The sequence below is a fragment of the Cebus imitator genome, unplaced genomic scaffold (assembly GCF_001604975.1).
Source record: "Cebus imitator isolate Cc_AM_T3 unplaced genomic scaffold, Cebus_imitator-1.0 Scaffold0, whole genome shotgun sequence".
NCBI lineage: Eukaryota > Metazoa > Chordata > Mammalia > Primates > Cebidae > Cebus > Cebus imitator.
The window spans coordinates 6,291,225-6,303,395 of record NW_016107315.1 but is presented as its reverse complement, the minus strand read 5'-3'; the positions used below and the strand labels follow the sequence as shown (position 1 = coordinate 6,303,395).

At 57.3% G+C, this 12,171-nt stretch overlaps 2 protein-coding genes across 49 annotated transcripts in view; one reads left to right on the top strand and one right to left on the bottom strand.

Annotated features, from left to right (window-relative positions):
* Positions 1–4,731, top strand: part of DHX30 (DExH-box helicase 30) — a 61,559-nt gene extending 56,828 nt beyond the window's left edge. For all 7 annotated transcript variants that reach the window (XM_017518063.2, XM_037729375.1, XM_017518008.2 and 4 more), the window contains 13 exons: positions 224–376; positions 689–1,525; positions 1,801–1,876; positions 1,960–2,064; positions 2,312–2,487; positions 2,699–2,905; positions 2,996–3,077; positions 3,156–3,349; positions 3,452–3,611; positions 3,733–3,890; positions 3,989–4,092; positions 4,168–4,307; positions 4,405–4,731. In XM_017518063.2, coding sequence (XP_017373552.1) covers positions 224–376; positions 689–1,525; positions 1,801–1,876; positions 1,960–2,064; positions 2,312–2,487; positions 2,699–2,905; positions 2,996–3,077; positions 3,156–3,349; positions 3,452–3,611; positions 3,733–3,890; positions 3,989–4,092; positions 4,168–4,307; positions 4,405–4,658 — 2,646 coding nt within the window. In that variant the 3' untranslated portion in view covers positions 4,659–4,731. The remainder of the gene's footprint in view (positions 1–223; positions 377–688; positions 1,526–1,800; positions 1,877–1,959; positions 2,065–2,311; positions 2,488–2,698; positions 2,906–2,995; positions 3,078–3,155; positions 3,350–3,451; positions 3,612–3,732; positions 3,891–3,988; positions 4,093–4,167; positions 4,308–4,404) is intronic.
* A 608-nt stretch (positions 4,732–5,339) lies between these two features.
* MAP4 (microtubule associated protein 4) overlaps positions 5,340–12,171 on the bottom strand; it is a 227,820-nt gene continuing 220,988 nt past the window's right edge. For 33 of the 42 annotated variants that reach the window (XM_017516045.1, XM_017516580.1, XM_017516702.1 and 30 more), the window contains 4 exons: positions 11,840–11,921; positions 9,857–9,969; positions 7,818–8,007; positions 6,233–7,693 (listed from right to left, as the gene is read on the bottom strand). In XM_017516045.1, the coding sequence (XP_017371534.1) occupies positions 7,686–7,693; positions 7,818–8,007; positions 9,857–9,969; positions 11,840–11,921 (393 nt within the window). In that variant the 3' untranslated portion in view covers positions 6,233–7,685. Of the gene's footprint in view, positions 7,694–7,817; positions 8,008–9,856; positions 9,970–11,839; positions 11,922–12,171 lie in introns of all 42 variants that reach the window. The other 9 variants (XM_017516514.1, XM_017516910.1, XM_017517303.1 and 6 more) reach the window with 3 other exon arrangements.

Below are 12,171 nucleotides of genomic sequence, written 5' to 3'. Positions count from 1 at the left end.
GAGTGAAACTCTGTCTCAAAAAAAAAAAAAAAAAAAAAAAAAGTTTATTTTGGTAAGTTTACATTTTCCCAGTTTATAGTTTCTCCCTCCATCATGTCAGCCGAAAACCAAAATCTCTTAGAGATTGCCTGGTACAACTTCTGCCTCAGAGCTCCTGAGCTTGTCAGGGCTGGGTTTTGGGGAGCCCCAGAGCATAGACTGAGCCTTGCATGTTGCCCTGCAGAGCCTGGGCCTGGTGGACAGGAACAACGAGCCGCTTACGCACGCCATGTATAACCTGGCCTCCTTGCGTGAGCTGGGTGAGACCCAGCGCCGACCATGCACCATCCAGGTGCCCGAGCCCATCCTCCGCAAGATAGAGACCTTCCTGAACCATGTAAGAGGCCCCGTATCCCTCCCCACACTTCCCGCTGTAGTCTACCTCCATTTCTTTAGACAGAAGTCCTCCACCTGCGACAGGCAGTAGTACCTCCCCATTCTCCTCACTGAGGATGGGGCCTGGGAGCCCCCCGGCCTGAGCAGCCCAGTCTTGCCCACATGGATCCCGGGGCAGTCATGGACTAAATTAATCCTCTGCCCAGCGGGTTGGGCCACAACATCTTACCCAGGTGAATCCTGAGGAGTGGCTGGTTGTGTGTCACAGTGAGGAACTTCTTTTCATTGTTTTGCTTGCCTCCCTGCCCCCCAGTACCCTGTGGACAGTTCATGGATCGCTCCAGAACTCCGGCTGCAGAGTGATGATATCTTGCCCTTGGGCAAGGACTCAGGGCCTCTGAGCGACCCTATCACAGGCAAGCCCTATGTGCCCCTGTTGGAAGCAGAGGAGGTGCGTCTCAGCCAGAGCCTGCTAGAACTGTGGCGGCGGCGAGGACCAGTCTGGCAGGAGGCCCCCCAACTCCCTGTGGACCCACATCGGGACACCATCCTCAATGCCATTGAGCAGCACCCGGTGGTGGTCATCTCTGGGGACACGGGCTGTGGGAAGACCACGCGCATCCCCCAGCTGTTGCTGGAACGCTATGTGACCGAGGGCCGCGGTGCCCGCTGCAATGTGATCATCACCCAACCTCGACGCATCTCTGCTGTGTCTGTGGCGCAGCGGGTTAGCCACGAACTGGGCCCTTCCCTGCGCCGGAACGTGGGCTTCCAGGTGCGATTGGAAAGTAAGCCCCCGGCCCGAGGCGGGGCCCTGCTCTTCTGTACCGTGGGTATCCTGCTGCGCAAGCTGCAGAGCAATCCCAGCCTGGAGGGCGTGAGCCACGTCATCGTGGATGAGGTGCACGAGCGGGACGTGAACACAGACTTCCTGCTGATTCTGCTCAAGGGCCTGCAGCGGCTCAACCCGGCCCTGCGGCTGGTGCTCATGAGTGCCACAGGGGACAATGAGCGCTTCTCCCGATACTTTGGTGGCTGCCCCGTTATCAAGGTGCCTGGCTTCATGTACCCGGTCAAGGAGCACTACCTGGAGGACATCCTGGCCAAGCTGGGCAAGCACCAGTACCTGCACCGGCACCGGCACCACGAGGTGAGGGACATCCCCATCCCACCCAGGGCTCCTGGTCTTTCCTCCGTGGATGCCCCTCCTCCCTGGCCCTGGGGCTTGGTGGCCTGGGGCAAGTTACCCTCCCCAATCCTCGGTTTCCTTGATAGAAAACTGGGGACTAACCCTGCCTGCGTGGCACGCATGTGAGGACTGGAGTTGATGTCAAGCGGCTCCGTCTCACTGAGTCAGGTGGCTGTGTCCTTGGCACGACCCCTTACCCCGGGGCTGTGACTGTGGCCTCTCTTCCCCCACCCCAGTCTGAGGATGAATGCGCCCTCGATTTGGACCTCGTGACTGATCTGGTTCTGCACATTGATGCCCGTGGGGAACCAGGTGGGTGCCTCCTCATCTGCCCTGTGCCCGCCCCAGCTCCACTTGGAGCAGCAGCCCGCTTATGCCACAGGGCTCCTTTACAGGTGGAATCCTGTGCTTCCTGCCTGGGTGGCAGGAGATCAAAGGAGTGCAGCAGCGCCTCCAGGAGGCCCTGGGCATGCACGAGAGCAAGTACCTCATCCTGCCAGGTGAGAGCCCGGGTGGAGGGACCAGGAACCTTCGGAAACTGGCCTGGCCTTTGTCTGGGGACTGACCCAACTGGGACTCCAGGGGCCCTGGTTTATGACCACACTGTGGCATTTTTCACTGGACAGTGTTTATCTGCGCCTGTTTCATCAAACGGGGTCAGAATCCTTGCCCTGCCCGCATGCCCGGGGAAGTTCTGGTGGAATGGTGGAAGCAGTGCCCATTACCAGTGTGTGTCTTGCCCACCAGTGCACTCCAACATCCCCATGATGGATCAGAAGGCCATATTCCAGCAGCCTCCAGTTGGGGTGCGCAAGATTGTCTTGGCCACCAATATTGCTGAGACTTCCATCACGATCAATGACATTGTGCACGTGGTGGACAGTGGGCTGCACAAGGAGGAACGCTATGACCTGAAGACCAAGGTGGCACCTACCTCCTGGGCCCAAGGGGAGGGACTCTGGTTTTGAGGTGGTCCCCAGCCCAGCTCTACGTTAGACCTGAAAGTGTCTCAAGAAGGCCATGCTTGTGGGGTCTCAGTGTCCCTGTCATGGGGGAGTGGTGAGGGTTATTCAGGGAGGGAGGAAGCGCTGAGGAAGTGGCATCTGTCTGTTGCTTACCTGCCCCCTCCCCCAGGTGTCCTGCCTGGAGACAGTGTGGGTGTCAAGAGCCAATGTGATCCAGCGCCGGGGCCGGGCAGGCCGCTGCCAGTCAGGCTTTGCCTACCACTTGTTCCCGAGAAGTCGGCTGGAGAAAATGGTCCCTTTCCAAGTGCCAGAGATCCTGCGCACGCCTCTTGAAAACCTGGTGCTGCAAGCAAAAATCCACATGCCTGAGAAGACGGTGCGGTGGGGCGGGGGCTGTCCTGGGGGGGGCAGGCTCATGGCAGGTGGGAGGCGGGCTCATGGCGGGCTCTGGCTCTGTTGGTTGTAGGCGGTGGAGTTCCTGTCCAAGGCTGTGGACAGTCCAAACATCAAAGCAGTGGACGAGGCTGTGATCCTGCTCCAGGAGATCGGTGTGTGGGGGCTGGACTGGGCTGAGCTGGGCTGGGGAGTGGCCCTCGAGGGTGGCACTGACAGCTGAGCCATTGCAGGGGTGCTGGACCAGCGGGAGTACCTGACCACTCTAGGGCAGCGCCTGGCCCACATTTCCACTGACCCCCGGCTGGCCAAGGCCATAGTGTTGGCTGCCATCTTCCGCTGCCTGCACCCGCTGTTGGTGGTCGTTTCCTGCCTCACCCGGGACCCCTTCAGCAGCAGCCTGCAGAACCGGGCAGAGGTGGACAAGGTCAGTCCCGGCCCCTTCCTGGAGCCCTCCACCCACTAGTGTCCTGAGGGAGCATTGTCTAGCCCCTGCCCATGACTGGGCTACCCTCTTCTCCCCTCCCAGGTGAAAGCATTGTTGAGCCACGACAGCGGCAGTGACCACCTGGCCTTTGTGCGGGCTGTCGCTGGCTGGGAGGAGGTACTGCGTTGGCAGGATCGCAGCTCCCGGGAGAATTACCTGGAGGAAAACCTGCTCTACGCACCCAGCCTGCGCTTCATCCACGGTCAGCCGGTCCCACACCTGCTCTCCTAAGCCCCTCCCACCCCTCCCACCCACACTGAACTCCTGTCACCCTCAGCCTGTGGCTAGGGGCTATAGGTTCACCGCACATTCTGTCTCCCTAGGACTCATCAAGCAGTTCTCGGAGAACATTTATGAGGCTTTCCTGGTGGGGAAGCCCTCGGACTGCACCCTGGCCTCCGCGCAGTGCAATGAGTACAGTGAGGAGGAGGAGCTGGTGAAGGGTGTGCTGATGGCCGGCCTGTACCCCAACCTCATCCAGGTGCTGCCTCTGGGAGGGAGTGTTCACCAGGTTCCAGCCTCCTTCCCTGTCTACAGCTCCTTGCTCAGCCACACCCATCTTTTCCTCCATCCCTGCAGGTGAGGCAGGGCAAGGTCACCCGGCAGGGGAAGTTCAAGCCCAACAGTGTCACATACAGGACCAAATCAGGCAACATCCTGCTACACAAGTCGACCATTAACAGGTAGGGGCATACAGGCCTGGGTGGGGCAGCTGGGATGGTCCAAAAAAGTGGCCTCACCAGCCCTGTGTTCCCTAGGGAGGCCACGCGGTTACGGAGCCGATGGCTGACGTATTTCATGGCGGTCAAGTCCAATGGCAGCGTCTTCGTCCGGGACTCCTCTCAGGTGCACCCGCTAGCTGTGCTGCTCCTGACCGACGGGGACGTGCACATCCGTGGTGGGTGCCTGCAGGCCTCCTGCCCGCCCCGCTCTGCAGCTGCTCCTCTGGGGCCTGGCCTCACCACAGCTCCCTACCGTCTTTTCTGTTCCCTCAGATGATGGGCGCCGGGCCACCATCTCACTGAGCGATAGTGACCTGCTGCGGCTGGAGGGCGACTCACGCACTGTGCGGCTGCTGAGGGAGCTGCGGCGGGCGCTGGGCCGCATGGTGGAGCGGAGCCTGCGCAGCGAGCTGGCTGCACTTCCCCCCAGCGTGCAGGAGGAGCATGGGCAGCTGCTTGCGCTACTGGCAGAGCTGCTGCGAGGACCCTGTGGCAGCTTTGACGTGCGCAAGACAGCTGATGACTGAGCCCTCCTTCTGCTGGGGCTGTGTACAGAGTGCAAATGTTTATTTAAAATAAAGTTCTATTTATCCCTTGTGAGCACTGCTGTCCACTAGTGGGTCCTCTCTCAGGGCCTGTGTACACTGGGCCACGGTTCCCCAAACAGGAAGGAAGGTAGAGAGAGAGGAGAGATGTTTATTGCTGTGGACAGGAGCTGGCTGTGGCCCCAAGTCTTAAGAAGGGGGTTAGATTGGACACGTCTTTGTAGCAATGTGTAAGAAAAGAAAAAGGGGGGGGTTACAACCTCCCTGCTTTGTCAAGAGCATGAAGCAGCTGTGCTGTTGCCCAACTGAGTTCTCTGGCACAGCTGCTGCTCTGGGTACCCACCACAGGGAGCCTGTCAGAACTGTCACTGGCCTTGCAGTTTTTTGGACAGTAAGTAAGTGTCGAGTAGCTCTTTACCTGGCAGACGGGGGGAGAGTTCTGCAGGTGGCCGAGGCCCACTTGGACCTTAGCTCTCTGGCTGTGTGGCACAGTGGTTCTTTCCGTAGCCATATCCACAAGTTCACAGCTGAGGGGCTGAATGCCAAGGTCATGGAGATCACGTGCACACTACATTCCAGTCCGTCCCTTGATGCAAGGGGGTGAGCCGAGGCAGGAAGATCAGAGAGGTAGACGCAAACCAAAACAGAAGCGTGGAGCCTGTGTGGTGGGACATCAGGCAGCTTTATTTACTCTTAAAACTGTTACACAGAATCACAGACCGACACAGATAATGGCTGAGCCATAAGCAAATTGGGAAGTACAGAAACATCCCACCCCAAACAGCTGTGGAGTACACATCACACAGGGCTTCTGCTCCCGGCCTTCTCGGGTGCTCTGGCGTGCAGGATCCTTTGAGGGAGCTATGACCAGATGACCTCTCAGAACTCGTGACCACTCCTGCAGCCCACCTAGAGAACACTCCACTTGGGCCACCTCCTTCCCCCTAACTCTTGGTCAAAGGAGTGAAAGGACCTGGAGCCTGTCATCAACCTCAGCATCCTCATGACCCCAGGACATATGCAGCAGAGGCAGCAGGTACTCGGCCTGTGCTGTCACCCCTGCGGTGTCTCCTGACCACCCGACTCTTACTGCTTCCTTTCTAGTTTCAGCACAGCAGGCCCTTCCTCCTGCTGACAAAACACTGGTTCCCTCGTGTTCAGGCACAGCGGAAGCGTTCTGCACATGGTCTCTGAGGAGGAAAGCTGGTTCCTGGGGCTCAGGCAGCACTTCCTCCGTGAGACCCTGCAGTTTCCTGGTGTGTGCCTGGAGAGCTGGGGACGTGGTGTCAAACCTCCCTAAGGCACTGCTGCCTCAGAAAGGGGAAGGACGTGTCAGGCCCAGGGACAGTCTCCCTGCACATGGAAATCAAATCCAAACCTAAGTCAAGACCCCTACCTTCTCCAGCTCCAAGGGACACCAGGACCAGAGAAGGGCAGAGGTCAGGAAGGGGCCTGAGGCGGCCAAGTCTGGGGCATCCTCAGGGGGCAATCTGCACTGCAGCCAATGCCCCTCCAGAGAAGCCCTTGGAATCTCCCAGGCCATTTCACTACAAACCTTATGTTTTAATCCTTTATTAGAAACCATGCAAACTTTGATACAAAAAAATACAAGTGCAATAAGAATCTTTGTGTCAATACAGTTCCCGGGATTTCTCACTGCAGCCATCCCAAGGCCTAGCTGGGACGCCCTTTGCGGGCCTGGCCTCTCTTCCCTCCCCTCTCCAGTCAGGGCATTAAGGGAAGCAGATGGCCTTAGTCTCATGCCTTTTTGCATTTCCAGACCTGATTTCCCACTATCTGCATGAGGCTCCCCTGGACATGAGGGCTTGCGTGTCCTAGGCTGCGCGTGCCGGCCTGAAGGAATTCCATCTCCTGGGCCCTTTCCTGTTCTCTAGCCCTGGCTTTGTATCCTAGGGCTGACCACCACCAGATCCAGGGAATGGGACAGAGATGCCAAAATCAGCCTCATGGTTAGAAAAGAAAAGCAGCATACACACAAAATGGCAAAACAACCAACGAGTCACCGCTCTAAGAGCCCCTCGTGTGCCTGACCCAGTCACCAGCCACAGCCTCTGCACTTCCTGCCACGCCACCTCCAGGGCCCTAACTGCCCACATCCTCCAGTGGGGGCAGCATAAGGATCGCCTCGCCCTGTTCCCTCTAACACTTACTGAGGACTTTCACGTAGACATGGCTTCAACCTGCAGAACTATTTTGCCAGTTTTTAGGTTATTAGAAAAAAAAAATAAAAGGACAAAAGAAAAAATGTGACAGCAGCTAGGTGGGTATGTTAAGCATGGGGACAGCACTGGCCCCTAACTTGGGGCAGGGCAGCAAGAAGGGCCTGATACCACCTGCGGGGGAGGGGGGGTGCCTTTTTGAGGCCAAAGGGAGAGGCAGTGGCTTAAGCCCCAGGGTCAGCGTCCTGTCACCACTTGGAACCCGCCGCCACTCTTCCCTCCAGGTAGATCCAGGGAGGGAGGGCATGTTTCTTTTGGGTTTGGACCAAAAGAACCAAACAAAGATGAGGGCAGAATCTGGTTCTCCTCTCCTAGATCCCAACTTAGCCTCAGCCACTCCAATCCCCTCCCAACCTCTCCGTGGAGCAGTGGCGCAGTGATGGGACAAGACCAAAGCAGGGAGCTGGGCCCAGCCGGGAGTGAGAGGTGTGGGCAGGGCGGCTGCTGCTGCCCCAGGGCGCAAAGCAGGAGGGAAGGCGAGCCTAGCGGGCTGCCTGGCGCTGGCTGCCTGGCACCTAAGCGCTCACTGATCTAGTGGACAGCCCGGGAAAGGGGGCCAAGGACCCGAGAGCCTGAGTTGGGGCCACCAGGGAAGTGTGGGGGGCGGGAGACAATGTCGGCCCCGTGGTCGGTGCGGGCCCTGGCGTTTGCCCGGAACGTCAGCCTGTAGGTCTCAATCTGCAGTGACATGGGAGGAGGGAAGGGAGAGGGGAACGAGGGAGACAAGAGGGGAACGGGGGAGACGGAAGACGAGACCAGAATGTCATCATTAGATGCCTGGAAAATAAAAAGTTCCATCGTTAAAATTTAGGCCATACTCTAGTCAAAAAACAAAGGAGTTTCAATTTGCGGCCAGTGGCAGGGCCCCTGGCTGGCCCTTAGGCCGAGCCCAGCCACTTACTTGTCTCCTGGATCTGGCTGTCCAAGGTCTGGGCCTCCCTTTGGTCACCACCCCCTGACAGGGTGGGGTGGCCACTGAGGCCACTGGCTGAAGTGGGGGCGCCAGCTTCAGGTGCTGCCTCAGAGATGGCCGGCTCCTCCCCAGCAGGGGGGCCCGGACACAGAGGAGCCTCGCTGCCACCGCCCTCAGTCTACAATGAAACAGTGGGGGAGACAGTGCAGGGTCAGTCGGGGGGGAGTGGGATGGGGTGATGGTGGTGGGTTTGACACACAGCCCCCACCCGCGCTGCCCAAGCACCCACTGGCTCAAGACACAGTCACTTGGAAAATCCCAGGCAGGTGCCCCAGCCCCACCCCACCCCACCCCACCAAGGGGACTGACTCCTGAGGGTCAGGAGCAGCTGGGCTAGCAACACACTCTCAGAGCCTCCCTGTGGCACACAAGGCTCTAATGAAGCTTCTTTGAGGGCAGAGGTGCCAGGCCTCAGGCTGGCACCACATAAGTAGCCATGGTAACAGTGAGCAACAAGCTTGAAGGGCAGCCCCACGAGGGGTGCAGCCCACCTTCCTGGCCCCTCTCTGAACCCAGGCCACCCCTGCACACAGAGAGGGGTCCTCAGAAGCTCCCGGGCAGCCCTGCCTGCCCATCTGTCTGGTCAGGAATGCAAGCGCTGAGGCCTCGTCTGTGCCAGGCACCATTCTGGGACCAAGGGCCCAAGGGAGGCAGAAAGAAGGTGTCCAGGGAGGTGTAACCCAGGGAGACTGTGGGGGCCTGGAGGGCTTCACAGGACATTTGGGGGACATGGAGCACTCAGTGTGAGGAAGGCAGAGAAGAGAGAATAGCTCTGAGAGGCCACTGTGGAGCTGGAAAGCCTGTGTCACCAAATGCCCGAGAAGTGACAAGGGAGAAGTGGTTTCCAATCAGCACAGTGAGAAAAGTAGGCCTCGATTAAAAAATAATTCCAGAACTCATAAGGAAAGGGAGATAATATGAATAAGGAAAAGAACACAAGAATCGGGGTCAGAAATGTCCCCAGATGTGAATCCTGGTTCACATTTGCTTGCTGTGTGGCCTTGGACAAGAGACTAAAACCAAGTTAATGCCCTATTGAGACGGGCACGAGACTGGCATCCTCATGAGGTGTGGGGGGCATGAGCTGAGAGCCTGCGGCAGGCAAGGACCCTCCAGATGTTCCTAGAAGCTGATCAGGGCGTGAGTCAGAGCATCAGGAGAGGATGGGACCAGGGACAGCCTAGGCAGTGGCTGGCACTGGGGAGCAGAGACGGAAGGGAAGGCCCAGAGCAGCAGCTCTTGGCCCCTCTCTGCTGCACACCTGAACCCCAGTAGCTGCAGCCATCCTCATGCTCGGGGCCTGCAAGATGCCCCTCACGGGTCCCCTACCCGCTGATGACATGGAACAAAGGACAGACAGCATCTTGGCACACAAAAGGTCTCACAGTACTGTGGAAGGAGGAAGGGAGGAAAGAGAGGAGAGAGGGAAGGGAGAAGAGGCCCAGCCAGTCCCAAGGATGGGAAGCTCTGCCACTTGAACTCGGTCCCAGAGGCCTGCACAGGTGGGCCCTGCAGAGGCAGCCTGCTGTCGCTGGCAGCTAAGAATGTGCTGTCCTGCTCCAGGGGTGGAGCCTGACATGGGACGGAACCAACAGTCCCCTCTTGCGCAAGGCAGGCGGGGAGAACTGTGTGGTGCAGAACCTCCGCTCGCCTGGTGGTGGTCTGCGTCCCAGCCTGTGGCCTTCTAAAATGGCTGGATGGGCTAAATTAGGAAGGCCCTGGCTCTCAGGAGCAAGGTTCTGCCTCCAGCTTACAGGTGAGAGGAGGCTGGGCTGGGGCCTCTTCACTTCTCCTGCCTCAGTCAGGATTGATGACGCACAATGTGAAAACAGCAATGGTGTAGGTGAAGACATGACTCCTGAAGAGACTGAGTGGCGGTGACAGGTGCCTACCTGGGAGGACCCTGACCCTGGCTGCAGAGTCCCCACCCCTCCCCAGCTGTATCTCCCCAGTGACCCACTCGCTACCTTCACGGCACCTCCGGCAGGTAGGTGGCCCACATTATCGAGGGATCCCACCTTGGCCTGGGCCTTCTCCTTGAAGTTCAATTTCTGACTTTCAATCTTGACATCTCCTCCACCTGGAACCACAAAGGAACTGGTCACCTACAGTGGCAGAGGAACATCCCTGCAGGCAAAACCAGGACTGGTAATATGCCCAATCTAGAAATGAGAAAAATGTGACCACTTCTGGGTGGCAAATGAAGAGGAACAGTGAACATGCTTGTCTAAAGAGGGCTTTTCCTATCAAAGTGAGGCTGAGACAGTCTCTCCGTTCAGCCAGTGGGAATACCTCCAAGAGAAGGAACGCCAGCTCTACCACTACCCCATGCCACAGCCTCCAGGCCGAAGCCTCTGCTTCTCTAGTCGGTGTGGTAACTCCCTCCCACTAACTGGGCCATGCAGTGCTTCTCAGGTACGGCCTCACTGAATTCTCATGAATGCCCTGTCATCACAGCCACAGTCCTTGCTTCACAGCTGGTAAAACTGATGCTGCAAAAGAGAAGCGACTTGCCCAGGATTACCACCAATCTTGTGATTGACAGAGATTTGTCTGAGCTCCTTAACTGTATCACACTGTAAAGAAAAGAAGGAATGGTAAAAAGGAGAGAGTGACCCTGCTGAGAAAGGAAAGACATGGACCAAGGCAGGCCCGGATCTAGTGCCCTCGGGCTGGGACGGGGAGGGAAGGTGGCCTGAACTCAAGCCCACAGTTCAGAGCCCACTGGCCAGTGTGTGCCCATGAGACCAAGGACACGGGTGCAGGACAAGTTGCCCTCCCTGAGGACCCAGCCCCTCCTGAGCCCAGCAGCGAGGCTCCCCCTGGGCATCTTCTGTTCTTCTGTCTCCTCTCAGCTCACAGGGCAGACCTCTAACCCTGGACTCCTGGCTGAGGTCTCCGGTATACCACACTGGAGACCCAGCCCTGGCAGAAACTTGACCCTAAGTGACTCAGTGTCACTAGAGAAGGAAGTATCTCATAGGAGTAGATTTCCCAGATAAAAGGGAAAAAAATGGTTAAGGACCAAACTGTTTTGATCTTTCTAAATAGAACCCATTCCAAACTGGATCACACTCTTTTGCTGAGAAGGGAAGGGAGTTTTTTTTGTTTTTTTTTTTTCCCAGGCGGAGTCTCACTCTGTTGCTCAGGCTGCAGTGCAGTGCCACAATCTTGGCTCACTGCAGTCTCTACCTCCCCGGTTCAAGCAATTCTCCTGCCTTAGCCTCCAAGCAGACCTGGGACACCAGGTCTGCTGGCCAGTGTGCCTGCTGCTGCAGCAGTCCTTCCCTACCCACGAATCTGCTATAGATCTAGGATACATGAGGCTGCCAGGGTACTCCCCATGGCAAGAGCCCAGGCTCTGCAGAGAGACTTCAACAGGCGCGCTGGGTCAGCCATGTTGCTAGAAGGAGACTGCATTAGTGCAAGTGCAAGATCCACGTCTGCAGGCCAAGGAAACTTTGTTGAATGCCTCCCATTCTCCTGCCAGGACTAGAGGCTGATGCTTCACTGCTTGGGAGTAACCTTTGCTCCTGAATCTGACAGGTGGGACCTGACCACTGTTCTCTACAGAGCTCCTTCAGCATTAGTTCCTGTAATGCTCGTTTAGAGCCAACCCAGGTTCTCAGCCCAGAGTGCACCTCTCTCCCAGGCCTAGCTCAATCGTACCACTCACACAGTAGGTACTTAAGAGAATGCTTGTGCAGATGGCAGTAGTAACAAACTGCTCCTACTCCACTGAGAGGTTAGCATCTGAACTCCCGCTCCCTGACAGAATGAGGACTGTGTTGTTTCCACTGCTGTGTCCTGGGTAGGTGGGTGTTGACGAGTCTTCATCGGATGCTAAAGGCACAAGGATGAAACCCTTGCCAGCCAGTGGGCTGCCCAGCTGGCCCATGGCAGGACTACATACCCCAGGAGTCCCAGTGGGCAACGGGGGTGCCACTCACCAGGCTTGTGCTTGATGTTAGCCTTAGACCCACACTTGGAGGAGACCTTAGAGATGTCCACTTTCTTGTTCTGAATCTGAACCTGAGGAGGACACAAAAGACTCCTTCAGAGAGAGGGTTTATTTTCAGAGCCAACTCCATGCTACCTTTTAAATCTCCATGTTCAGGGTTTCTCTCTCCCTCAATAAGCTATCATCTCAGTCTGTTCAAAGACAGGGTCATCTGTCTAAGTACTTAAAACAGCCCTCAACCCACCCTGGCCCTGCTCTTTTTAGACAAAGTCTTGCTCTGTCGACCAGGCTGGAGTACAGTGGTATGAGCTTGGCTCACTG